The sequence below is a fragment of the Podarcis tiliguerta genome (genome assembly GCF_965153285.1).
Source record: "Podarcis tiliguerta genome assembly, chromosome: 2".
NCBI classification, from domain to species: domain Eukaryota; kingdom Metazoa; phylum Chordata; class Lepidosauria; order Squamata; family Lacertidae; genus Podarcis; species Podarcis tiliguerta.
In genome coordinates, this window is record NC_139535.1 from 61,693,262 (window position 1) to 61,720,096 (window position 26,835).

At 43.7% G+C, this 26,835-nt stretch overlaps 1 protein-coding gene and 2 long non-coding RNA genes across 7 annotated transcripts in view; 1 reads left to right on the forward strand and 2 right to left on the reverse strand.

Moving 5' to 3' along the window:
- Positions 1-26,835, forward strand: part of CAMK2A (calcium/calmodulin dependent protein kinase II alpha) — a gene marked incomplete at its 3' end in the record, with an annotated part of 112,530 nt that overhangs the window by 69,726 nt on the left and 15,969 nt on the right. For 3 of the 5 annotated variants that reach the window (XR_014507475.1, XM_083424448.1, XM_083424447.1), the window contains exons 7-14: positions 2,459-2,561; positions 7,044-7,127; positions 9,657-9,751; positions 11,364-11,486; positions 12,789-12,872; positions 15,297-15,339; positions 19,887-19,927; positions 25,272-25,320. Coding sequence is in view for 3 of the 5 variants with exons in the window: in XM_083424448.1 (XP_083280574.1) it covers positions 2,459-2,561; positions 7,044-7,127; positions 9,657-9,751; positions 11,364-11,486; positions 12,789-12,872; positions 15,297-15,339; positions 19,887-19,927; positions 25,272-25,320 (622 nt within the window). Of the gene's footprint in view, positions 1-2,458; positions 2,562-7,043; positions 7,128-9,656; positions 9,752-11,363; positions 11,487-12,788; positions 12,873-15,296; positions 15,340-19,886; positions 19,928-24,177; positions 24,211-25,271; positions 25,321-26,835 lie in introns of all 5 variants that reach the window. The other 2 variants (XR_014507474.1, XM_083424446.1) reach the window with 1 other exon arrangement.
- Positions 12,879-26,835, reverse strand: part of LOC310670012 — a 34,752-nt gene continuing 20,795 nt past the window's right edge. Inside the window, exon 3 of the long non-coding RNA XR_014507476.1 lies at positions 12,879-14,954. This is a non-coding gene — a long non-coding RNA (uncharacterized lncRNA). The remainder of the gene's footprint in view (positions 14,955-26,835) is intronic.
- Positions 19,886-25,272, reverse strand: LOC310670013. Its single transcript, XR_014507478.1, has 2 exons — positions 25,134-25,272; positions 19,886-20,104 (listed from the first exon to the last, which is right to left on the reverse strand). It is a non-coding gene; the product is annotated as an uncharacterized lncRNA (long non-coding RNA).

Consider the following 26,835-nt stretch of genomic DNA (forward strand, 5'->3'; position numbering starts at 1 on the left):
GGTGGCCACCTCCAGTTATAAATCTGCCTCCAAATTAAGCCAGCTGTAAAATGTAAGTGTACCCAAGAATACTTCAAGCCAAAGGTAGGGTTGAAAAGATCTGTCGGTTTTTGTTTTCTCCGTTTCTCATTTTCTCAATCTTAAATTCAGTTTCCCACATTTCTGCAGTAGCTCATGAGCCAAATGAGTACCACGTGGCTTGGTCAGAATCTGGCCAAAAGATGCTAGCTGAGGCATATCGCCATCCTAGTATTCCACCTCCTACTCCAAATAAGATGTCTTCTCATTTGGACATAGCAGTAAGAGGATTCACAGTCTGTTTTGTGTCTCACTGGAAAAAACCAAACAAACTGCAAGTAGCTTGTACCTGGGACTCAATAAGAAACCAAGGGGCGTTTTTTTGCTGTTTGCCTTGGGATTACTGAGCCAGCCAGCTGCTTCCTTGCTGGCGACTGCAATTGTAAGCATGCAACTTGACCATAATTCTCTATAGTGGATGCACTAATAACATGGTTGCTGATTGTGATCTGGGAGTCAGGCAGCCGAGCAGAGAAGAAAACCTGATCTATGTTTCTTCAATCAGTGCTGTTGGCAATCCTAGGTCCTGAGGTGCAGCTGACAGCCCTGTTAGTACACTGTTGTCTGCCAAAACAGCCAGCCATATGAGCTACCTCTTCACTAATTAGGGAGTTGTTCTGTCTGTGGGCTGGCTTATTATGGGATGGGAGCTCACCATGCATGCAAAATTTTCACAGCATGCATGCCATGTTGTTGGCATCAAATCCCACCCACAGTTTAATCCTTTCCAGGGAAAATCCAGTAAGTTTTTAAAAACCCATTTGTGACATGTGAACGTTGGACCATTCTAGGGGAATGCGGGGCCCAGGAAAAATGACACCTTTTGGCTCTCCCCATTGCCCTCATCTCCCTTTTGCCTCTGCCACCTTCTCTACCACGTCCCTCCCTCCCTTGCTCTAGGAAGGGAGGAGGTGGAGAACCTTCCCAGCTAAGTGGTACCTAACTGGGCTGGCCAGGCAGCAAGCATGCTGTGACTGCCACCATCAAGTACAGGGCATCCAACATGCAGTACCTGGGGCAGTTGCCCCTAGAGACAGCCCTTCCTGAATGTCCTGTTTCCAAATCCTTGTCCCCACCTGCAATCACCACCATAGGCGATTCCTTTGCCTGTTGCTTTAAGAAACACACGCTTCATTTCTGTTATTTCGCTCCTTCTTCTCCCTCCTCCAGAATACACGTCACCCTCTATATTTCTCCCACCTACTGAAGTGCTGCTAAACTCCCTGCTCACACTCATTACCAAGAAAAATGGCCCACGCAGCCATGTGACAGGGCTCCCGCTAAGTGGCCAGGAGAGAACAGAAGCTGGTACATAAGAAGAACCTTGCTGGGTTACACCAAAGGCATCCATAGCTCAACACCCTGTTTCCCACAGTGCTAAGCCCATAAATAGGACACAGGCCCCTCCCCTGGTTGTTCCCCACCAATTAGAGTTCAGACAGATACTACTGTTTCTGATCCTGGAAGCATCATATATAGTGAGCATAACTAGCAGCCATTGGTGACGATAGGCTTCTAGGGGGATTTTTTTGCCCCATGTTGCATCACTTTATACTCGCTTGGCACTGCAGTTGCCACTCGGTCACCCATTCACTTGGTTTGGAGAGCTCTGAGCATTCCAGTTTTGTTTTCATTCACACTGAAGCACCCTGGGCTTGATGTTTAGGGCTTGAATGTACAAGTGGAAGTTCAGGAAGCAGTCTCGAGGGAAATAAATAATGTATACCATGCCTTCCCATGGTGAGGGGAGCGGGGTACATAAAGGTAAAGGTAAAGGGACCCTTGACCATTAGGTCCAGTCGTGGCCGACTCTGGGGTTGCGGCGCTCATCTCGCTTTATTGGCCGAGGGAGCCGGCGTACAGCTTCCAGGTCATGTGGCCAGCATGACTAAGCCGCTTCTGGCGAAGCAGAGCAGCACACGGAAACGCCATTTACTTTCCCACTGGAGCGGTATCTATTTATCTACTTGCACTTTGATGTGCTTTCAAACTGCTAGGTTGGCAGGAGCAGGGACCAAGCAACGGGAGCTCACTCCGTCACGGGGATTCGAACCGCTGCCCTTCTGGTCGGCAAGCCCAAGAGGCTCAGTGGTTTAGACCACAGCGCCACCCGCGCTGTGTATCCCACGCCTTCAACAGGGTGTTGAGCTATGGATGGTGAGAGTAGCAGGGTACATAAGTATCTGCATTTCTGATGAGCATGGGGCAGAGAGAGGAGGGCTGCACCATAAACATGCTTTCTGACCAGCATGGTTATAATTGAAAATGTGCTGGTGGTATTTTTTAAAGACTCAGAAATTAGAAGAGGGCTAAGCAGATTTAACGGGTACTTCAGAGTTGTGCTTCTGTATGTTTATCCTCTAACCGATTCCTCCCATAGCCGGAGAACCTCCTGCTGGCATCCAAACTGAAGGGAGCTGCTGTAAAACTGGCTGACTTTGGCCTTGCCATTGAAGTGGAAGGGGAGCAGCAGGCTTGGTTTGGTGAGTGGGGGAAAGTTGGGTGTCATGGGTGTAACACTTCTGTGGATCTAGTTACGCTCATGTAACGAGGGACTCAATTGCTGTGAATATTTTAAGGATCTTCGGACCTTAAGCCCAGTACGTGGTACATATCTGTTGTATAAGCTTTAGAAACCATAAACATGGTGACTATTCTGCTGCAGAGTAGGTGTATGACAGTGGTTAGTACCTCAGGGAAAAACTCCCAAATAACCACCAACCAAAACATATTCTCCTTTTTTTGAATATTTTAGAACTATCACTACACAGAGAGGTGTGTGTGTGGGGGGGGGGTCACAGGTGCTAGGAGTTGTAGTACAGCAACATCTGTAGGACCACAAGTTAGCCACACTTGCCTTAAGCATGGTCTGTGTTATTTTTCTTCCATGGGTCACTCTGGTTTGGATCACATCAAAGTTATACTTGATATGTGTTGCTTGCCATTAAAGATCTGGAAAGCTATATACCGTATTTTTTGCTCTATAAGACTCACTTTTCCCCTCCTAAAAAGCAAGGGGAAATGTGTGTGCGTCTTATGGAGCGAATGCAGGCTGCGCAGCTATCCCAGAAGCCAGAACAGCAAGAGGGATTGCTGCTTTCACTGCGCAGCGATCCCTCTTGCTCTTCTGGCTTCTGAGATTCAGAATATTTGTTTTCTTGTTTTCCTCCTCCAAAAACTAGGTGCGTCTTGTGGTCTGGTGCGTCTTATAGAGCGAAAAATACGGTAATTGCACTATCCTGTAAATCTGCTAGGTGAGATTTCATAATCTCTGTTTTGGTAGTCATGTACAATATGTAGAAGAGAGAGGGGTTCAAAGTAGCACAGCTGTCCGTTCATGTATCATCCTATTAGTCAATAAAAATATAATGCATGGACCACATTCAGACAATTAGATAATGGAATCTTAGAGTTGGAAGAGACCCAAGGATCCAACCCCCTGAAATGCAGGAATCTCACATAAAGCATCCATGGCAGTTGGCCATCCAACCTCTACTTAAAAACCTCTAATGAAGTATATAAATGAGCTTCCTACATCTGCACATTTGTTCTTCTCTTCACACAAATGGGCAAACAAACCATGAAGCCGTGGTTAACTGTTGCTTCCCTGTGACCTGGTTCACATGTGATGTTAAGCCAAAGTTTATTAAACTATGTCGTAGTATTATGTGTGATCCTTGCCCAGTGTCTTAGCCTTGGTTTGTTTACTACCAACAAACCATGATCTGAAGCCATGATTTGTCATCGACCTACAAAACTTTAACTATGGTTTGGCATTGTGTGTAAACTCAACACCTTTCCTTAACCAGGGTTTGCTTGCCTGCCCCACCCAGGGCACTCGCCAAAATACAAAGGCAGAGTGAGAGCTTGGGAGAAGCAAGTCATAGTTTGTTTGATTTGTCTGCGGAACAACTTGTGCTTAGCTTGTAGTTTTAAACAAAGCACAGTTTAAATAAACCATGGCTTTACATTCTGTGCAAATATGGCATTAGAAGCATAAAGCTATGATTAATGGTTCCCATGAAAGCCAACTTGATCTGGTAGCCACCTTTAAACCTTGGCTTCCTATACTAGCTTGCTTAGAAGACTTTTGTGTTGTAAAGGGAAGCTATGGTTAACTGCAGCTTCCTGGCTTCTTTCCTTGTACAGCAGGAGTGAAGGGGCTGGATGGAAGTGAATGAGGCTCTTTCATATCTCAGCTTATTAAGCTTCAGTTTCATAATCGAAATATGGAACAGGGTTGCTGCACTTCTAAATGGGATAATGCACCACAATTAATGCAGTGTAAATACATACGGTATTAGATAGGAACATGATAACCTGCAGCATTGTTACAAATGTCTGAGGGGGGCTCCTGTGGGATCCACTACACACTCCATCTTCCCGAAACACCTGCCTCCCAGAAAGGAGCAAAATGTTTTGCTAGAAAGCAACAGGCACCAGCCTATCTGTGCCTGAGTATGGGTGCAATCATGAAGTTCACTCGGACCAGGAAGCCTTCATTAACTGCAACTGAAGAATCCAGGCATCTCAATTACAGTACAATTTTATTACTAATTAGGCATGGGAGCACATTTGATGTGGTTGATGCATTTGATTATAATCTTGGCCAATTATAACTAAGAATTTAAGAACCTCTAGGCTAGGAGAAGGAAGGGTCTGAGAAGTATGGTGATGTGGCATTCAAAGTCCCAGCTTTTTTCTGGCTTGGGTTAAGGAATTCCTTGCCATATGTGTGAGGTCAAGGTGTGGAGAAGAACAAACACCAATTGTGTTTTCCATGGATTGACATTTGTTTCGATTCAGCGGTAAACAAAAGTCCCATGTTTCCATATATCTGGTCCCTTTGGAACTCCTATATGACTGACAGGCAGGCTTGGTAAAAAAATACTGAGAAACGTTCTAGCCCCCTTAGTTCCATAAATAAGCTTTTGGAAACTAAAGGCTGAGAAAGCAAACCCCCCAAACGGCAATCTGTCATGCTTTGTAAGAGGCTAAGTAAATACATTACTGGAAGAAACAGAACACACCAACCATTTATGGTTTGTTGCCTTTTGTGTAAAAGGTGTGAGGATTTTGTGTAGCTGAAATATACAAAGCATTTTTAGATCCAGTTGCTCCAATATAGTCTTCAGTTCTAAAAATGCCACCCACCCTGATTTTGACTACGTAGAGTCCCCTGACTTAACTGAGTTACAATGGCCAATATGTTTAGCCAAACTATATTAGTTCTTCTCCCCTGAGGTTTCTTTTACTGAGTTAGTGGCATATATTCAATTTGTTTAGCCATTTAATTGCATTTTCTAAAAAGTCTACTTGGGTACTAGATGTGGTTTAATGAACTCACGATAACTTGCAGCTATAAATGTAACTTACTGAGGTCGTCATAACTTACATTGCTATTGTATCTTTGAGCTGTAGACATAGGCTGTTAAGGGAATCCATTTATAATTTCTCAAACCACAAATACATTTTGGCAGATGCAATTTGTTAGGGGAGGGGGCATAACTCAGTAGCACAGCACAAACCTTTGCATGCAGAAAGTCCCAAAAGGATCTCAGCAACAAGGCTAGAAGAAATCCTTCTGTTAGCTCAGAAAATGCTGTCCTAGATGGCATAGCAGCCTATTTTCTGAGGGGCAAACTAGGACTGCATAGACACACGGGGAAAACAAACATGTCCATTTTGATTTCTCATTTTACAGTGTTAAACTCAATGCTCCACTTTTCTACATCAGTTTACGATTATTATTATTTTTTAATCCTCACAAACGTTCATCAACCTTTTAGTATGGCTTCTGCTATACACATTTTTATATGGGGCAGGTTTAACTTAGTGCAGTGAGTGGTTCGGTGCCTTAGCAAGCAACCTAACATTCCGCCTTGAAGGCAGGATCTCTCCCATCTGTTCAGACCTCCCCTGGTACCTCCAGGAGCTAGGTGAGGGAGGGAGTGTCTCTGCCCCCTCTGGAGAGGAAGGGTTAGATCCAGCATAGTGAAAGGCATTGTGGAGGTATCAGAGATAGCTGTGAAGCTGGCCATTGAGTTCTTATGGGGCTGGTTGGGGGCTCCTCCCCTTTAGACTATTTTCTAAAGATTATTATTATAATTATTATTTATTGAATTTATTTGTTGTTGTTTAGTCGTTCAGTCGTGTCCGACTCTTCGTGACCCCATGGACCAGAGCACGCCAGGCACTTCTGTCTTCATTGAATTTATATACCGCCCTATACCCAGGGGGGTCTCAGGGCGGTTCACAGAATAAAATCAAGATATAAAACCACAAAATACCTAATGAAAATAAAAACAGCAACCCAATCCCCCCCCCAAAAAAAGAAAGCACATTTTAAAAGGGCCTAGGATGTAAATTGGATCAACCAAATGCCTGGTTAAAGAGGAACATTTTTGCCTGACACCTAAAGGTGTATAATGAAGGTGCCAGCGGAACCTCCCTGGGGAGAGCATTCCACAGACGGGGAGCCACTGCAGAGAAGGCCCATTCTCATGTTGCCACCCTCCTGACTCCTCAAGGAGGAGGCACACAAAGAAGGGCCTCAGAAGATGATCTCAGGGTCCAGGTAGGTTCATATGGAAAGAGGCAGTCCTTGAGGTATTGCGGTCCTGAGCTGTATAAGGCTTTATAGGTCAAAACCAGCACTTTGAATTGGGCCCAGAAACCAATATCAGGTTACCACAAGACTACCTACACTTTTCTCTTGTGAGGTTGTGGCAATAGCTCTACAAGCACTGGAAGACTTGAATCAGAGATGTTAGGAGTGATTTTCAGCAAAGGTGCTCCAGGATAGCATGTCTCTAGTGCAGAACAAACACCAGGTTTGGTGGGAATATTAGAGAGCAATTCTCTTTTCCCATTCGACTGATAGCTGCCTTGTGCTTTTTGCTGTAGACTCCGCTGGACCCCATGATGTGTAACTAGCTGCATATTGTAACTCTTTGCCTTACTAGGTTTTGCAGGTACTCCAGGCTACCTTTCGCCCGAGGTGCTCCGAAAGGACCCCTATGGCAAAGCTGTGGACTTGTGGGCATGTGGTAAGTGAGGTTATGTTTCGAAAGTGGCTAAACAGGCAAAATAAATCTTTAAGGAATGAGATGGAGGCCGCTGTGATTCTCTCACCATCTTTCATACTGTGCGCAGTCCCTAGCTTGTTCACAGGGCTTGGTTACCTCTGAGATATGTCAGTGCTGCTGTGTGAACTAGTGTCAGTGGACTGATAAACTCTACAGGAAACAGAATTCTAGTAGCACATCATGCAAGAGGATGTGAGCATCCTCTGCTGTGGATCAAATGGAAAGCCAGAATTCTTTACCCCCGTGTGAGCCAGTGTGGCTAGAGTGCTGTGTGACCTTAGAGCAGTCACAGTCTCTCCACACAGCCTAGCTCACAGGATTGTTGTGATGATAAAATAAGGGAATCTCGTTGAAGGGAAATATTTTATGCTGCATATTTGAATGCAGTTGTAAAAGCACTGTCATGGCTCCCTCCCCACTTCAGTGCTCCCTCTGATGGGTTGTTGTCCTTAAAACTCTTAGTAAAAATAGCAAAGCTGTTCTGGTCAATATGACAAACTCATGTATGAATCTGTGACTCCACAATCATGTGTACTAGAGGAAACCATAGAAATGTTTTGCAAGCGATGGGCTGAAAATCTTACAACCGAAACCCTACTCCTAGGACCTGTGGGAGGAATGGCTAGCTAGCTGAATGAGCTTTTAGCAGCCAGGAAGCATTATGCTACAAAGTTTATGGATTTATGGGATTAGCATTCACCAGAGAGTAACTTCCACAAGAGCAATTTGGAGATTAAAAATTGTGTTTCTGGATGTTTGTTAACTTGGAGAGTCCATTATATTCCCCCCTCACCAAAGCATCAAGGAGTCTCTCACTCATTAATCTATTTATCCTCATCATTCTTTTGAGACTCAGGGAAGAGCTCTTATCCAATGAGAAAAGGAAACATAGTAAGCCTAAATCACTTGTGTAACCCAAACAAGTAGTTACAGTAGAGCAGAAAGCGAACGCAGGTGGCCTGAATTAAACTTTATGAATGGGTGCTATTTCAGATGGAATGTGTTCCTTTCTGGCAAAACACCTGGCTTCCTATGGCATGTGTTTTTTTAAAAAAAATATTTGATGTGAATAATGAACCACAAAGATCTTCTGAATGGTAGGAACTGAAACTGTGTCCTGGTGCAATGACTTAACATGCAGTCATCCCCTCAGCAGGGCTACTTCTGAAGAATAAGAGTCTTAAGTGGAGTATCAGGCAGTCTCTATGAGAAAGTCTGCTTCTCAACAGTAATGTGTTGCTCATCACACAAGTTCAGTGATTATTTTTTTTTTAAATCAGGTAGTGCTCTCAAAAAAGGACAAGCCTTCTCATGAGGCCAGATTGTATGTGTATGTTGCCTATTTGGCATGTTGATGCATCAGTGACTCACTTAATTAAACGTTTTACCTTCAGCCTCATTTTCACAGCACACACATGGAAGGAACAGTTTTTCCTGTGTTGGGTTGCAGAACGTTGTAGGAAACAGATGAGGAACATACACCTGATGTTACATTTTCATTCCAAAAGAATCTTTGAGCAGGGTCTGATGTGTCTGAATGTTGCATTACTGCTGCTAGCATGCATAACGGTGCCAATCCTTGCAAAAGTTTGCCAAGGGATTCCCAGATGTTCAGAGTTCAATTCCTATATACAAAAAAACTATTAGAGTGGAAGAAAATTTCCTGGGCAGCATATATGCAGTACAGAAAGAGAGGGGGCATTGTGGTGTGTGTTGTTGATAAAGAAATTTCTTCAAAATAATAAATCTCAGACAGTGTTTTGGGTGTCTGAGATCAGACATAGGGACCTGATAGTGTGTAAGAGAACAGGTAGAAATGGTAGGTGAGAAATAGGAATTCTTCCTTCTCCTACCCAAGTTCAGCTCTATGAACTGATATGGAGGAAAGACTGGGCTTAAACAAGCCCACAGAGCAGACTGCAGTGTTGCAGTTCCTGGATGTTGTTACTTAGCTAGGATGGATGCTGTTCTAGACACTTGACAAGATACTTTTTACTAACTGGATTCAGGGTATCTGACAATTAAGTGGCAAGTGATTTCTTTGTTTGGGACAGAGGGTGCTTCCCTCAGATAACAACTGGACAAGAAATGGCTTCCTCAAAGCATAGGATTTTTTGCAGTAAGGAAAGTGACAGGGAAACACACTGAAAAAAATGTGTGTTAACACTTGCTTTGACTCTAACCTACCCACAAGTTAATGAGTGAAAGCTAATTAAATAGCCAGTTGCTCAATGAGCTGGTTTCTTTTGTTAGTGCCCCCTGTCAGGCAGGTTCTGATGCTAACTGACGACTCAGCCTGAACTATAAAAATGCTCCTACTTATCATTGACAATTTAGACAAGAAGGAGCCTTTTCACATCCTCTTCAGTTTTGAGTCTCACAGACAGTGTAGGCCTGCTGCTCCAGGCTTCTGAGTCACTGAACTAACCCCTTTTCCCACCTGTGCGTGGCTGGAGCTTACATAACAATGCCTGTCCCTGTCTCACACAGGAGTTATTCTGTATATTCTGCTGGTTGGCTATCCTCCTTTCTGGGATGAGGATCAACATCGACTATACCAGCAGATCAAAGCTGGAGCCTATGATGTAAGTGATCCCACCCCCAAATCCCTTCATTGTTTTCTCTTCCTTTCTCACATGCCATCATTTCTTTGAAGAGTTCTCAACTCCCGCTTTGTTTTGTACACACAGAGAGACAGAGCACCAGGTCTGAAAGCTTATTTGAGAACCAATGTGGTGAAGTGGTTAGTAGGTTGGACTCTGAGACCTGGACTCAAATCTCTATTCACCAGTGATGCTCCCTGAGTGAACTTGGGCCAGTCTCAGTCTCTTGGCCTAACCTACCTCACAAGTTTGTTGTGAGGAAAAAAATACAGTGAGCTAAGTGGGGATATTCCTTTTTCTTTTTTTTAAAGGAAATAATTTGTATCTATTTATTTCATGGGTTTGTATATGACCCTTTCAGCAATTGGTTTACAACAGTAAAGAAAGAAAGAAATCAGAAAAAGCCAATTAAAGCACAGGCCCCCCCTAATAAATAAAAGCAGAGGTTTAAATGGTTAAAACTCAAAGCTTTAAAAGCTTGGGAGAATAAAAAGGTATTTTCCTGTTGTTGAAAAGACAGCCAGGTGAGAGTCTCTGGGGAAAGGATTTCCATAACTAAGTGACAATTAAAATATCCCTTTCTTTGGTTGCAACTTCCCTCACTTCAGGAACACCCTTGCTGACCTCAATGTGCAGGCAAGCTTATGCAGCAACAGGTTTTCTTCAGGTACCTGATCCCAAGGCATGCAGGGCTTTTGATAGTGTTGTGAGCTTTGTAGGGGGAGTAGGCTGTATACCAAGCCCTTTCTAATACCTGCCCCCCTCCTAATTCTTGGAATAGTCAGGCTAGCTTCCAGGTGAGGCAATTGCCTGGGTGATGGGCCATTAAGGGAACAAAGAAAGTGGATCTGGGCCAGATGGCAAATGGGGCGACCTAGAATGAACATGCAAATTGCAGCCACGCACCTGGCTCTCCTCCAGCTTTGCCCACCAAGTGGATGAATGTAGAAAATAAAAGTTTACAAAGTTCAGTTGTGAAAATCCACACCAAAAAGATACTGGTCAAAGTACTGATAGTTTCTAGCTGCCAACCTCTTCCACCCCACTCTGTGACAGTTCAAGGGCAAGGCTTTATGGCTTCCCCTCAGTGCACACAAAGGCCAAATGGGCCATGCAACAGGGCTGCTCCGTGGATGCTTTTATTTTTTGCCGTGTGTGTTAACAAGCTGGCAAACCTGCAGCTGGATGGCAATTCAGCAGAGAACAGGGTTTGGCAGAGCATTTTCAGCACCTGGCCCCCACCCAGTGGTCATTCTGTGCTATGTTTACTGCCTTATATTGACTGTGATTAGCAAGAAATGCACCCAGCCTTAAGGTTGGCCATGTGAAACTGTTTTTTTGTTTTGTTTTAAGAAAAGCTGCTGGGTGGAAATCAGTGGTAAAAATATTAACAAACTCTTACAGTACCCTGTGCATGTCAGAGACCATTTCCTACACAAATGGATGCTTTTATCCCTTCCCTATCTCAAATCCGCATTCTTGTATAGTGTGAAAAAGAGAGTGTGCAAATAGGCCAAACTGCATGATGCAAAAAAGGAGGGGGGGAGCTCCTGATCATATTGTTATGAGTAGTGCTGTCCCTTTGCTCTTACAGTTTCCTTCTCCCGAGTGGGATACTGTCACTCCTGAAGCAAAAGATCTCATCAATAAAATGTTGACGATCAACCCATCCAAACGTATCACAGCAGCTGAAGCTCTGAAGCACCCATGGATATCAGTAAGTTCAACTGCCCAGATCCTGAGGATTGTCTGGATGAAAAGCAGTTTTTTTTAGAGGGTCTCAGTGGGACAAAATACATTTCAGTTATGTAGCACACGCACAGCAGAGTAATCATTTGTTCGCATGTCGATTAATAAGCATTGTATCACATGAGGTACATGCCATAGGTATATGCTTATTATGGGCAACTGGTTATGTGGCTCCAAAAAAAAAACACTGAACCATTTGCTGATTGCACTTATTAAGTGTCTGTGTTCATGCAGTCCACTTACAGCAATCAAGACGGGCTCCCAGGAAAAAAAGCAGCTTCAGAGGAGTGCAAAGCACATAATTTTTAAAATCACTTTTCCTGTTTTCCACCAGACCTAGTCATTTTGATCTATAGTAATAACGGTTTGAGATGCACTTTTACTATTTCCACAGCCCGTATTATAACTCAGCTGTGCTCTTGGAATAAAACAGTTACAGAGGACTTTGACAAGTGTGGTTTGTTTAATAATAAAAAAAACCCTCTAGCTCTCATCCACTCAGAATCAGGGAGCCTATATAGGATGATACCCCCAAACCCCACTGCTTATAATTAAAGCAATATCCTCAGTTTATTTCCTGGAACATTTTTTACTTGTGTGCTTCTGTCTATCAAGTGTTGCTGCCACAACTACGTAGATTGCTAAACTATGGGTTTCCTTCCCAAGGGGCTGGAACATTTATATTCAGGTCTTTGCTTTGAATGTCCGTTGTGCTCGAAAAGGACAATAGTCTGAGCCATCAGTGCATAAGAGAATCAGACTGGGGAGGGTTACCTAAGCCACCATCAACCTAATGAACCATCTCCAGAATCTCTGGTGTAGCAAAATAAGGAGCAAATGAATAAGCAGGAAAACTAGTTTGCACAAACCATTAAAGTTTTATTTGCTACTGCTTGGAGAATTCAAACATATGCCTAATATATGAGTGCACATTCAAGAGACACAGAGATGGTGCAGAGTTCAGACTTGTATGTGTAGCCATGAAAAAACCATCCTGCACAAAGGTGTAAGAAGCTGAGAGTTATCTAAGCTAACCCACTGCGCAAAGGCTGGAGTCTCCAAATACAGGCTCCCCAAAAGATCTTACCTGGTTACAGTGGGCAGGGAACAAGTTCTGATTAGGACACATGGGTTCATGCAAACCAAGGAATACCACAAGTAAAAGAAGCCAGGTTGCTTAAAAAAAAAAAAAGGCAGGGTGTGTGGAGGGGGAGACCTCTCTCTTTTCTATTCCCTTCCATTTCTGAGCAACTTTCTTTTTGCCTTACAGCACCGTTCCACCGTGGCATCTTGCATGCACAGGCAGGAGACTGTGGACTGCTTGAAGAAGTTCAATGCCAGAAGGAAGCTAAAGGTAATCCATGCCTCTTCTCTGACTTGTAGGTGGTCTTCTAGGAAATGGGTGTACGTCACCAGACTGTTTTCCATTTCATCTGCCTTCATAAAGGTTTCCAAAGAATTGACTTTCTAAGAAAGCTGTGAGGCTTCCAAGAAATTGGCTTTCACCACCTTTGTGCTGAGAAAGGAAAGGCCTTCTTAGATATCTTAATTAAGTCTTTGGGTCGTATGCACTGAATGACAAAGGATAAAGTAGAGGAGTGGCTCCCTGCTGCCCCCATTGATTGTTGTTGTATAACTAGATGCTAGTGTCTGCAGAAGGGACAACCCATTTCAGGCTCACTCGAGCCGGCAGTGCCTGCAGTGTCACCATTTCTTGGCATGTCAAGGACTCTGCTCTTTGATAAAGTCCACTAAAATAATTCCTGAAAAGTGAACACTGATTAGACTAAACCCCCCTTTTTTTATAGGACAAACTGAAGTTGCTTCCTAGGAATCACTGAATCTGAATTCCTTAAGGGCACTTCCATTGATTTCCATGGAACGTCCTTCAAGACAATGAAATTGGGATCAGTGTCCAAATTCACCATTTTCAAATCACTGTCCGCCAGCCCTATGCCCAGGGGGAAAGTTCAGTATCGGCTAAGAAGTTTATTGCCCCCAGTGCTATCATCAGCACCTTCCTCCGAGGCCTTGTTGGATATCTCCACATGCTGTTATTCTTCCTTTGAATGCTGTGCAAGTTTCCAGCCTCAGGGCTGGAGGCTAATAAGATTACTGAGCAAGGAAACAGATAATGATTTGTGTTTACTTTTCCTCCAGTAATCTGTTACTGCTTCAATTATGTTAATGTAATCCTATTATACATGTCCTCTTACTAGCTCATGAAATTGATTGGGAAATTGAGAAATGCTCTGTGTGTCCGCACCTACCCACAAAAATGAGGAGAGAGACCAAGAGCATCAAAGAGGCATAGCCCAGTTGACCTTTTTCACTTCCCCTCTTGGAAAGTTATATTTGGATGGAAGTTTTGAGTCCTGTGCAACCAGTGGGAGTAAATGCTAAGTTCCATCATGCAGGGTGTATCTGACGTGGCGCTTTCTAGTCCCCTAGTGGTACACTTGTTCCACTGGTGAAATGTTTTCCAACTGCAGAACGTTGTTGTGGAAGAGAAGGTATTAGCAGGTTGCTTCTAACTTTGTTGCACAGGTTGAACAATCCGCTGCACAACAAGTTTTCACTAGCTCAGCTGTTGCACAGGATTTAACTGTTGCGCAACATTAAAACTCACCTGCACCTTAGTACAACAAGAGCTCTTGTGCTAGCGGACAGAAAATGTCCGGGTACAGCTCAGCATCTTTATCCAGCAGCAATATGTGTGTCTACATCCTGTTTTTCTTTGACAAAGTAGAAACAGTTTTATGCACAGTACTGCCCCTTCCTTTTGTGAGGCGTTTTCTTTTCCAGTAAGAAAACAGGCAGTCTTAACTGAGAGATAGTCGGTGTTAAATGCTTGGCAAAGGAGAGCAGGGATCTATAACCAGTTCTTTTATTAACTTGCAGAGAATGGCTCTGAAGATGTTACTTCAGTACTGTACCATAGTCTTCCCATCTATAAAATGGATGTGAGGAGACCGATCTGCTCTTTGACATCTATGGGACAATATGCTATGTGAGAACAGATATGTTTAGTAATAGTAGTAGAAATAGTGGTAGCTGTGGTAGATTTTATTATCAGGTGCTAAAATTGAATTGCTTTTTAAAAAACAAACAAACCATGCCGCATATATAGATCTGTCTCTAAATGTCCATTATTTTTAAATTTCACAATATATCAAGTTTGGGAGTATCATGAAGCATTCTGGGGCTTGGGCACAGTTCTGAACAATAGGAAAGCAGGTTATTCTCGGGCAGGGCAGGGGGCTTCTATCGCTGATGTGTCTAGTAGAGTCTAGCTGCTACTGCAGCTTCTAAGGGGAGTTCCCCTCGAGACGCAATGGGAATTCCTCATCAGTGACTGCTAGAAACTTGTCAGTTGTCCTGGTCTCATCAGAGCATGGAGGTTGCTTGTTCATCAGAGGATGAAATCCCATTAACACTGCAAGAAAGGATACTGAGTCTCTATAAGGTGGTTATACTAAACCCCTGCTGCCATCATTGAGAAACTTGCAGAGTAGTTAAAAATCCCCGAGCCACTATCCAGTGACTTGTTTTCTGCAAACAGTTAGCTATATCTATTAATACCACCTCCGAACTATATTCATCATACCCCTGGAACCATGCCAAAGAGCCATCCCTCTTGGAGCCCCAGCCAGCTCCATTTTCCACTAGATGCCTTTAAGAGGAAGGAGACTAGGGTTGGGGGAAGGGATGGGTCTGATTCTGAACCCAGTGATGTTTCTTGCTTCCCCGTTTTCTTTTTGTCTTTTGTGTATTTCAGGGTGCAATCCTCACTACAATGCTAGCAACCCGGAATTTTTCTGGTAGGTAACCCAACTCTCTCCAGGACAGTATTGACTTGCTGCCTCTTCATATGTTGGATGCTAGTCATATGTGCTTAAAATGACTGGCTCCCTAAACCCTGGCTCTCGTTGGAAAAGACTGGGCACAGGGCATCTTCATGTATGGCTCTAAAGCAGGGGTGGGGAACCTCCGATCCTGAAGAGTTGTTGGACAGGACTCCAGTTTCCATCAGCCCCCAAACAGCATGGCCAATGGTCAGGGATGATGGGAGTTGTGGTCCAACAGCAACTGCATCGTCAGAGGTTCCCCACCCCTGCTATGATACCATTTTGGAATTCTTCTGCCATTTCTACCTGCGGCTAAACATTAATGCAGGAAAGAAAGAAAAGTGGAGAAGCATTTTAAATTTACATTCTGACCCTTGTTGGTTTGGCATTAATGAAGGTCAATTTGTATGTCCCACACTTGCTCAATGCATAAATCCATTTGCTGGATTTTACTCAGTAGACAAGGCTGCCTATTGGTTGTCTTGAAATTCTAGCATTTCTGCAGCTTCCCTGCAGGTTGCTACTTTCAGCACTGTACAAGCAGATACAATTTGGAAAGCAAGATACTGGGACTGCAGTGGAATCCTATAAGGATGTTTTGACTTATGCTTAAAAATCCAGGGTTGTTGAATTTTGATTTACTAATGAAGGTCACATGCTTTGGAGATAGCTTGCATTTTAATATGATGTTTGGGTCTTCCCGGTTGCGGTGCAGTCAGGGGAATAGGGCATTGCAAAGACTGGATGTGGTTGAACTGATAACTGTACTCTCATTTTTCATACTGACACACTGCTAAAACTTAGGGGGTTTATTACTAGGTAAATCACAGGCAGCCAACCTGCAGCTTGTCAACCACATGTGCCCTCACTGCTTGTGCCAGCCATGCCAACTGGCATGCAGCACCTGACCACTTACCCACACCACCACGAGTCCCTGGGGGCAGTAGGCAGGGTTTCTCATCCCTGGTATAAACCAGCACAACTTAAGGTCCTCCCCCCAATACACCAAAACCTTTTGGGTGTTTGGGTTGGTCTGTTTGCACCATGTTCCTATTCTATGACATTCCCCAGATTTCACCATCCTATTGGTGTTACATTTTAGGAAAAGAAGCTTGACAAATGGACTTGATAAATGCACCAGCAGCCTGCCTCTAAGTTTGGGCTCCAGCCCTGTTATCGGTTATGCTTGGGAAAGTGGCACAGAATAACTATCTGTGTGTTCCTGTGCATTGCTTCTCAGAAGTAAACTGTGTTTAATGGTGCTTACTCACTTAGAAGAAAGCATCCATAGATTTGCAGCATAGATCAAGTGCCTTGGTAAAATAATTTAGTTTGCTAGTGGCAGGGAGTACTGATGTATAAACGATCATTTTAAAATTCCCTAAATATTCACGACACGCATTGTCGCTGTCTGCTATGTCAGGAACTTCGTCCACGATTTGTTTCTGTGCACAGCCTCCTTTCATTTCACTGGGCATCTAGCTCAGCAAGGCTTCCCTTGTCGTGGCAGCCTGGAAAGAAAGCACTCAAAGTCTTTTAGACCTATTCTTGGAGTATGACTCAAACGTTTGGTGTCCAGACATAGCTCACATATTACTTATTTCAGGAACTTGTGGCCCTCAGATGTTGCTGGACCTCCGACCATTGGCCATGTTGGCTGCAGCTGATGAAACCTGGGGTCCAACAAGATCTGGAAAATCACAGGCTTCCCACCCCAGACCTATTTCCAAAGGTCTCCAGGCAGCACAGTTTGAATGTGGAAAGAATGTATGTTAGAGATGCTACAGAGCTGACAAGGATTTACTATATGGCTTAATAAGATTCATGCATTCTTCCACTCCACGGGTGGGAGGTATTGAGGTGTGTTTACTACTTAAAAGTGAGCACTTCGTAATTTTGAAAGAGAAAGAAAACTACTTCTTATGCATTGGACCCCCCACTCTACAGTTCAGCTTTTTACACACACACACACACACACACACACATCTCCACTAAGCTTCCCCTCTTTCCTTCCCTCCCCTGGTACCACGCTGTGATAACTACTCAAAGTGAAAAGCTCACAGTTTGGAGGTAATTATACACAACCAGGACTACAATTGATCGCAGTTAGGTGCACTTAAGCTGCAATCCTATACACAGATATCTGGGGAGGTGGGGAGTAAGTCCTATTGAGACACGTATGGTTGTGCAGTACTGCACAACTTACTTCTTCCAAGAGGCTTAAATGTTCCCGACTCTGTGCTGGATTGTGGCTTAGTTGTCTACGGCAGAAAGCTGATGTCAGTCCTTAACTCAGGCACTGGCTTGTGGCTTTTCTCACGTCACATTCATAAATAGTTATTAATCGTTTACCCAAAGATCACAAAGAAGTGACAAAGCACAACTAATCATTCCTAAAATGCTTTGTGACACATTGCTGGAAAGGCTGCCATCAGTGGATCAGTGCAGCTGCCAATCCTCTTCCCTTCACACAACAGAAGATTTGCAACATCACCTGGATTTGGCAGGATTTTACATTTGCTTTAAATTATGGATGACCCAAAAAAGGCGGGGGCAAGATTTAATCTTGTACTCTGGAGAGGGAGCTATTGTGTGGACATGCAGCTCCACCCGAAATATACCGTATTTGGGGGGGGGGGATATTAGGGGAGAAGGATTACAAAATTGTGATTACCTCTTTAGAACACAGGAACTAGATAGGTTGAAGGTTCCTTCCCAGCACACAGGAATTGCTTACAAGTGTCCTCAAAAGGCCAGTGTTCAGGAAAAGCCTCTTCTAAGCTGTTTTTTAAAATTTTAATTTGAGGTAGGCAGAATTTGAAGAGGCTTTTCCAAGAAGCACTTTATGAGGACCTTCCAAGGATGACTTCCGTCTTCTGAGATTTTTATTGAAACATGGCAAAAACCAGCTCCTTGGAAAATACAGGGGGACAATTGTTTGCGATTACATTTAATATGTGGCCAAATTATTAGAAGTAGTGTGGCATGTGGCCCCAGAAACTTGTTCAAAAGGGAAATGTGGCCCTCCAGCTGAAAAAGGTTCCTCATTCCTGCTTCATGTAGGAAATAATGTGCCAGATGTATGTACACAATCACAGCTGATAATAATCAAATATTTGGTGTTCCAACATGGAGTACATGCAGTGTGAAACCACAATTGGTTGTGACTTCCTACAGCATGCACATGTAGTGAAGTCCACCTGTGCAATATACACATGTGACACACTATGCACGGGGCTGCATATTATAAGCTGGAACACTTAGCCACAATGAGCACTTGGACGAAGCGGAAAGGGCTGGGTAGAATTTAAATAAATAAATGCTAAACTGTAAGGAAAGATAACATAAGATGCTTAGCTAATGCAGGCTGGTTGCTTATTGAATGGAGTAAACAAGGTCAAATGGGGACATAATTAAATCACTGAAGAAAAATCTAGGAAATTAGGGTTGATTGTCTACCATGACACTCTTAGGAAGTTTGTATTTAAAAAAATGAAAAAATGTGGAGGTGGAGGAGAGTTAATCAGCTGAGACTGCTCTAAAAGTGATAAGGGTTCACCACTGAAATTCAAATCAGGGAATTCAAATCTTGATCCTTTATTTAGTTTTCTGTCCTCCATGTTCAGATGTGTGTTCCCCCGCCCAAAACCAGAGTAGTGATTGCTACTGATGATAGGGTTATCCGGGTCATCTTTTGCTCAGAAGCTGCAGTCAGGCCAAGCGTGCTTATGCCATGCTTCATATCTGTGTGTTTTATGCATTCAGAATCTATTTGAAGGCAACAGAGGGAAGAGGGAGGGATTATGAGTGGGCTGCAGTCCCAGGAGACGAGGCTGGCTCTGGGATAGTCATGGGGGAGGGAGGCATGGGGGAAGATGTCTGCTTTTCATCATTGTCAAAATGTGGGCTGCAGCTGTCAGGATGTCATAATTGTAGCACATGACCCCACCAGCATGGGGGTCTAAAATTAGCGAAAGAGGCAGAGTGTGAGAAAGGCAGGCAGGCAGGCAATTGCACGCTGATCTTATCGTAGTTGAGCCATTAGCGTTCATATCTGAGACCGCGAAACAGGGCAGGCAAGCCCAGGAGGTGAGGGTGATGGCACAGGGCAGGACTGAATCCCTGTAAGCCATGTTGAAGGATCCTTGAGCCCTCTCAGGAAGGAAACAAGTGTCAGAGAATGCTCTGTCAGCTCCCTTCTCTCTCCGTCGCTGGCCATTCTGCTGGTTCCTTCAAAGATTTGGGAGTCCGAGAGTACAAGTGGCTGTGGCTTTTCACGGGGAAGGATCCCAGTTATCCAGCTGGTGAGCTTCATAGTTTTCTGAAAGAGACTTCTTCCAGAACTCTGGATCATTGCAAAGCAAGTTCGCTACCAGCAGAGGAGGCGGTGGCATTGAATCTGTGATCTTCGGTTCCTGCGTTCTGCTGCTCTCACACAACTCCCCCCATGTTGCTGGTTCTCAGTGTGCTGACCCTGATACCGTGCCTGTTCCTCTTGACGTGGTACTTTTTCTCCACAGGAGGGAAAAGTGGTGGCAACAAGAAGAACGATGGCGTCAAGGTAAGTCCTGGGCTCATAAAGCCACCAGCTTGCCTGTACTCAAGAAGGCAGGAATGTTTGGGCTGGTGGACTGTGTGCTCATGGGTCCCTGCGTGGCCCAGGCCCTTTGTGTTAAGGCCTTGCATTAGTGGATCTCTTGCATCATCCTCTTCTCATCATGAAATACATTTCCACACTCTGAAAGCAAAAAAGGAAAAACAAATACCTTTACCTAAGCAAAGTTTGCTGCTTAGAGTAATGGATGCCTTGACTCATGTTCAATTTGCTTGGCTAACTCATATCCTCATAATCTCTTCCCATTCCTGCTTTCTTTTCATAAAGAGGAGGAAAAAAAGCTTGTGCCTTTCTCCTACCCTTTTACTGTTACTATGCTACTGTCATTTCGGGGAAATAGAGCCAATCCAAATGTTTGGAGGCCATGGTGAAACAGCCCCATAAGAGGACAGCAACTCACAAGTCCAACTGATTCAGAAATCTGGAGGTTGATGCTCCTACGGTCCTTGTGTGGGAGTGAATTATCCCACAATGTGCCTCAGAAATCAGGCAGGCCTTCTTCCTGGCTTGTTATCTTTCTGTGTGAAGGAATATCTTGACAAGGAAGCACTTCCAAACAAATCAACACCTGAGTGAATTTGGAGGTGTTATGGATCTGCCAAGAGTTCTTTACCACATCCCCCTGCCCAACAATTTGAATTGGCTCTAGGGCATTTCTTAATACTGTAAAGGGGGCTGTGACAGGTAAGACAAACTGAAAGACACTTAATATGGAAGAGAGGGAGATGGGATGGGGAGTGGGAGCAAGGATGACTCTTTCTTTGATTGGCTCCTGTGGACATCAGTTTAGACTGAGCCTCTGAGCAGTGGCGAGGGGCCCAGCTGCCACCTTTTCTTTTCAGATAGGTCATTACTGTTTTATTTGTGTCTGAGTCTCCCATGGTGGCCTGATGAACTATCTTCTGATCAACTGAAAACCTGGGAGGAATGAGAAAATATAGATGTTTCTGTCATCAACGCAAAAGGAGGGGAGAAAGGGGTTAAAACTGAAAACAGAACTAGGGACACAAGTAATCCTCCCCAACACACACACACACACACACTCGCCTCCTCCAGGTTTTTGATTCTACATTGGTCCCTTTGGGTTTGCAGCACTCATGTCATGCCTTGAAACCTGGTTCATTGATTTGGCAGAGATGCAGATTAATGGATGAACAGGTTTGCTCATTCCAGTGACATCACCCATTCCAGCTCTGAAATATTTGTGAAGTTTGAATACTAGCGTTTGAAAGAATGGCTTTGTGCTGATATTATAATGATTTTCTTTTCTGGAAACCAAACTGGAGTATTCTGGACAGGTGCCTGGCATCTCTTTCCACGGTGCCAAATTGAGACTTGATGGCTATCTGAGGATGTGGCAAAGGTTTCTTCAAAGAATGAAGAAGATTCTGGCAACAGTGTTCCTTGGCCAAGAGATACACTTACGCTTGCCCATCTGCCTATTTCCTATGCTAACAGCCACTCCTGGCACTGTCATCTCACCCCCATTTCCTTGCAGAAATACCCCAGATGGACAGACCTCAATTCCAGCAGTGGAATCCCACTTGGCTTAATTGTCAAATTGGCTTGGCTGCAGATTCTCCTTCCCCTTCACCTTGTTTGGTTTTGATATCCCCCTCTGTAGAAGGAGATGGCTGTTGGCACCACAAATTGTGGGGTCTAGTTCATGATCTCATAGTTAGCTTGCCTTTCTGATGAAACTCTCTGGTTTAACCAGTTCATGCTAACAGAAAGAACCTACCTACTGTGTTTGAAGTAAGATGGTAATGGCAACACCCCCCATTGCAGAAAGGATATTACCCCCTACTTTGGCTACACCTTTTAGTGAAAAAGTAGATATTTATGTGCCACCTCTGCAAACATGCTATCCATGAAGAGTAGAAAGGACGACGGACCCCTTTCACCAATAGTTTATTGAGAGAAGAGGCTTTGCCCCTCTTGTAACCAGTGGATACTCAACAAGTTCACTGCCCTGTGTCACATCCTGTTACATTGTTAATTAATGCAATCACTGCCCCATGTCACATCCTGTTACATCCTAAATTAATAAAGTCACTGCCCTGTGTTGCATCCTTTTTATTGTATGTACGTCCTACTTTAATAAGGTCACCACTTTTGTGTTGCGTCATGTTGCGTCAATTGCTTCTACAGTTACCGTCCAGTAAGGTTTCCTAGACAGTTCTTGGTATGTTCTCATTGGAGCCACCATGCATCTGAGCCTAGCTACCTCCATCATATATAGCTTAAGTACCAAATCTAAGAGCTGTAGTAGAGTCTGTTCTCTGTCTTTTTGTTGGCTTTGGAGAAGAAGCTGTAGAGGGCTAGCTGAGGATATCATATGATGAAATAAAGCAGTCAGAATCGCCAAGTGCCAATGGGCTTGTTCTACTGTAGCTCATAGAACGCATTTCATCTCACCAGATATATGCAGTTTTGATACCTTTTTAAATAAATAATAGGGAAGAAGATTAGGATGGAGGCTTCTACACTGTGCCTATGGTGAGCCTGTTTAGATGCTGCATTTTCTGGATTTCATCTAGATCCATTTTCCAAGTTTCACCTACAGGACAGAAAGAAGTAGTGTGAAGAAGGCAAGAAGAAGCCAGGAATGGATTTGTGGGGTAGGAAATAGAGAACTTATTCAAGACTCTTTTGAGTAATAATTAGGAATCTGACATGATGTGCCTCTCTTTTGATGTACATTAAAGCACTGTGTTGAGAGAAGCTCATCAAGAATCAAAAGACAAAAGTCTTAAATCTTGAATTATTTGCAGGATTTCTACTGTGAGCTGTTCAGTACTACTTTGAGGCATAGAAGGAGCTTCTTAGGTCATGTCTGCAATGCAAATAAACTCACTTCCACCATTTGGCATTGTGTTGATTTACCACCTTTGGTACAATGCTGGGATTATATGACTCAGACTTTCCACTCCTAAAAACTGCAGTCGTAGTCCATGTAAACATTGCAGTTTGTCTGTGGTTTCAGTCATTCTCTCAAGGTTTTATCACACTTTAAAAAGAAATCCCCGGTGAAAGCTATGTGATAGCATATTCCTGCACATTGCTCTGTTTCTTCTCACCCAGATACTTGTTGCTGCACTTGCACAAATCTAGAAAAAGGGGGTCACTTGGCTCAAAGTTTGAACATCATCTACTTCATTTGTATTTTTCATGCCCTAGCAAGCCTCTCCTAGCTCTGATATAGGCATTCACATCCCACCTAAACAACCCCCACTCTGATTTGGTGCAATGTACAGCATTATAGCTAGGCTGCTCCAAACAAACACTGATATTATCTCATAACCATTGCAAATGGCAAGATGCTTGCATCTTAGTGTGGATAGTGAAGACTTTTAAGTGCTTTACTGGTACCCAAATTATCATGCCAAAATGATGTGCAGACGTGACCTTAGAAGAGTGATCACTGAAGACAGGATGAGAAGCAACAAATTTCGATCACAGTGAGAATGCAGATTTAGATTAGTGAATAACAAGACTGTTCAGCACTAGTGTAACTGTCTATGAAGGCTTTCAGAGATGCTATAGATGTAAAATGCCCATCCTTATTCGGTGCAGTGGAGGATCATTTGGATTTCTTCTGGCTTTATTCTTTTAGGATTGAAAGTGAACAATTCCAGTCTTTAATGTCTCCAGCTTCTTGCTGCCACAAGTAGAATGATGCAAAGTCACAGTGGCAAGGAGGGTTGGAAAAGTATAGCATGTCATTTATGGAGGGCTGTATTCAGATATTGTTGTGTCCACAAGTTAAGTTGGTGTGGCAGTTTTAGCTTGATGACTAGTATTTACGGATCTCAAAACATGATTCCTCTTTAGCTTGGAAATCTTTTGTTGGATTGGATTAGAAAATGGCAGGAGAGATGTTAAGGTGGAGCCCTGCCCTGGGTCAGGATATTAAGGTTCATAGAGATGCAGACATCTGTGGGTCCAAACATAGAATAGTGGACAAGGCTGATGGATTTGTTAATTGTGCTGGAAAGTTAGATTGGCATGGTTTGCATTGTGAGAGTTTTGACTTCTCTTTGGCATTAAGCATCAGATTTATTCACAAACTCTTCACCTTTCTAGTAGGATCGCAAAAAGGTGTCCTAGGACCCACTGCGTCCCATGTTCTGCTCTCTTCCTTCTTTCTCACTCTGTGTCTCTTCTTGTCCTATCTCTTCTCCTTGTTTTTCCAGAAAAGAAAGTCCAGTTCCAGCGTTCAGTTAATGGTGAGTGTCCTTTGTCTTCCTCAATGCTGATAATGTTGGGCCTCTCAACATGTTCCAGCCCTCCCTGTTTTGGGGAATCACTCTGAGGTGTGGAGAGCAGGGCTGAAAGTAATTCCTTCAGAGCAGCATCCTCCCCTATGGGGATCCTTCTAAACAGGAACGGCTGGAACAGAAGGATAGTTGAAGCCCAAGAGCACTGAGAACCTAATTCCATTTTCTAGCGAAAGGTTCTCCATGGAACTTCTCCTCTAGCAGATCTGCAAGCTGCACCAGTCCAAGCAGCCATGAAGGAAAGGCCATCTTATATGGCTTTGCTGGAACTGTTCGGTCACAGGAGACCAAATGGCTGGCACGGCCTTGGTCAATCTGCTGTTTAATATCGTTTGCAATATGTCTCTGGTGGGATGAACTGGTGGTTGCAGCCCAGCTACCAGAGTTGTCTTGATGAGAAGCAAATGGTTCCCTTTCTCTGTGTTAATCTGTGTACCAGTTGGCTGTTTATGGAAAGAGGTGTGTGTCAGCCTTTGGCGGTCCATGTGGTTCTTGGCAGCCCTCTCTGTTTGAGTGTACATTTCTTTCTTTACTATGCGGTCAATGTGGTCTCTTTCACTCCTGCACAATCTCCCTCACTCTCTCATCCTAGCTCCCTCTCTTTGTTAATTTGTACATTCCTCTCCCAACTGTAGTCAACATGGTGTCTTTCACTCCTACACAGCCCTTCTTGCCCCCTGCTAGCTGTAGCTGTAGGAGATGTCAAGCCTCTCACTCCTGATAGTAGTGCAGTGGAATACTAGTGAATTCACTCCTGCAAGATTCTTCACAATCGGACCTCCGGCTCAGTTGTGGTTTCAAAGTCAAGACAAGTATTACAGTCACAAAGCAAAATCTGTGGTTACTGACAAGTGCTTTTATCTGATGCTTACCTGGTTTTCGTCCCTTTGCAGTGTTTGGTCCTGTTGAGGTAGAACCTGGGTGATGGGTTACCGGTCAGGATTTTTCTGGGGGGGGAAGCCATTTGGGTGCATCTTATTTTGCTTTTGTCCTCTCCGTTCTTTCTCCAGGAATCTTCAGAGAGCACAAACACCACCATTGAGGATGAAGACACCAAAGGTATAGTATAAGACTGTGGCGGAAGAGGTAAAAGGAAACCCATTTTAGTCAATGATTTCCAGTAAGCATGAGTTGTGAGACTATGGACCCCTAGGCAATTCTCGCTGTCAGCCTATATAGGTAGAGCTGTTCAAATACTAAAATGAAATTTGAAGTTTAGGGTTTTATTTTTCATCAGTTTTTCAATGAATGAAAACGTCATCCTTCCTCTATAGCCCACTGACCAGGATCGGTCAGTAAAACTGTTCAGCTATCACAAAACTATTCTGTTGCGAATTTGCAATCTAAAACTTATTTTGTGAAGTAAAAGAAAAATCAACTGTGTGGAGAAATTTACTGTGACGCGTCTAAAAGACTAAAATTTCATTATAAGTGGTCCTGTATAAGTTTATGTGCAATGCGCAAAATTCTCCTACAGAATAATACCGCTGTTGTGACTACCATTTGTGAATTAGACCTCATTTGTACATACCACTGCACATTTTTCTGGGGAGCACTGCGCATTTGGCTCTTCACGCCTCCTGCCAGCCCTGCACCGCATGACGAGGCTGGGATCGGATCTGAATGATTTGCTGGGTGAATCATTCAGATCAGATTCCAGCCTCACGAAGGGGCATAGGGCTAGCAGGGCAGCATGTGAAGGACTCAACAGTCATGCACCTTTCAATCCCAGCCTTGCCTTTGCCATTGTCTTTGGCCATTTGCTATGCATGCAGGGGCTAATGAGAGTTGAAGTTCAGCAATATCTGAAGACTCAAGTTTGCAAAAGGCTGCCCTAGATACTTAAATCCCTTGCTCTCCCTCGGTTCAGCTTGCAGTGTGTTGTGATTTTTCTAACAACTTGGCAAACACTGACTTTTTCATTCCTCTTCTCCACCGAGTCCCTATGGAAGTAGTTTCACTGTCACCATTTTAAACCAGTCTTTGGGAAGAACCTTAGTGAGGCCTCTTTCTTACTGCCTGACAAGGCCACAGCGTTCCCATAATAGCTTGGGAAACCAGTGTTAATTTGTAAAGTCTCCCCAAATGAAAGGAACTCATCTGCTGTGGAGATGGACTTTGGCCTGACATTAAAGTTAATTGAAAATTTGTCTCTCCGGGAATCACTCCCACAGGAAAGGCAGGAGTGTGTGTGTGTGGCAAATTAATATGAAATGATAGAAACACTGCTGATGAGGAAAGGCTTCCCTGCGCATTTTATCATTAACCACTTTGTCTCTTTAGTATAGGGAATTAGATCTACCCACAGGACACCCATATTTTAGCCTTATTAATAAGCACATTGGAATGCTTTGGCACAGTCTTTTGGAAGATCCAGTTCCCTGAATGTGTTGCTGGATTTCTAAGAGATTTCAGCCCTCTTGCAGATCCAACAAAAAGCAGAGGTAAGGAAGGAGGACAGAAAAGAATCATCCTAAAATTTGTATTGTCTTCAAGGCTTCTTTAAAGTGAAAAGGAGGGTAATGGTGAGGTCTCTGTGTTTGTTTTTTAAAGAAGTTTGTTGTTCCAAACTTT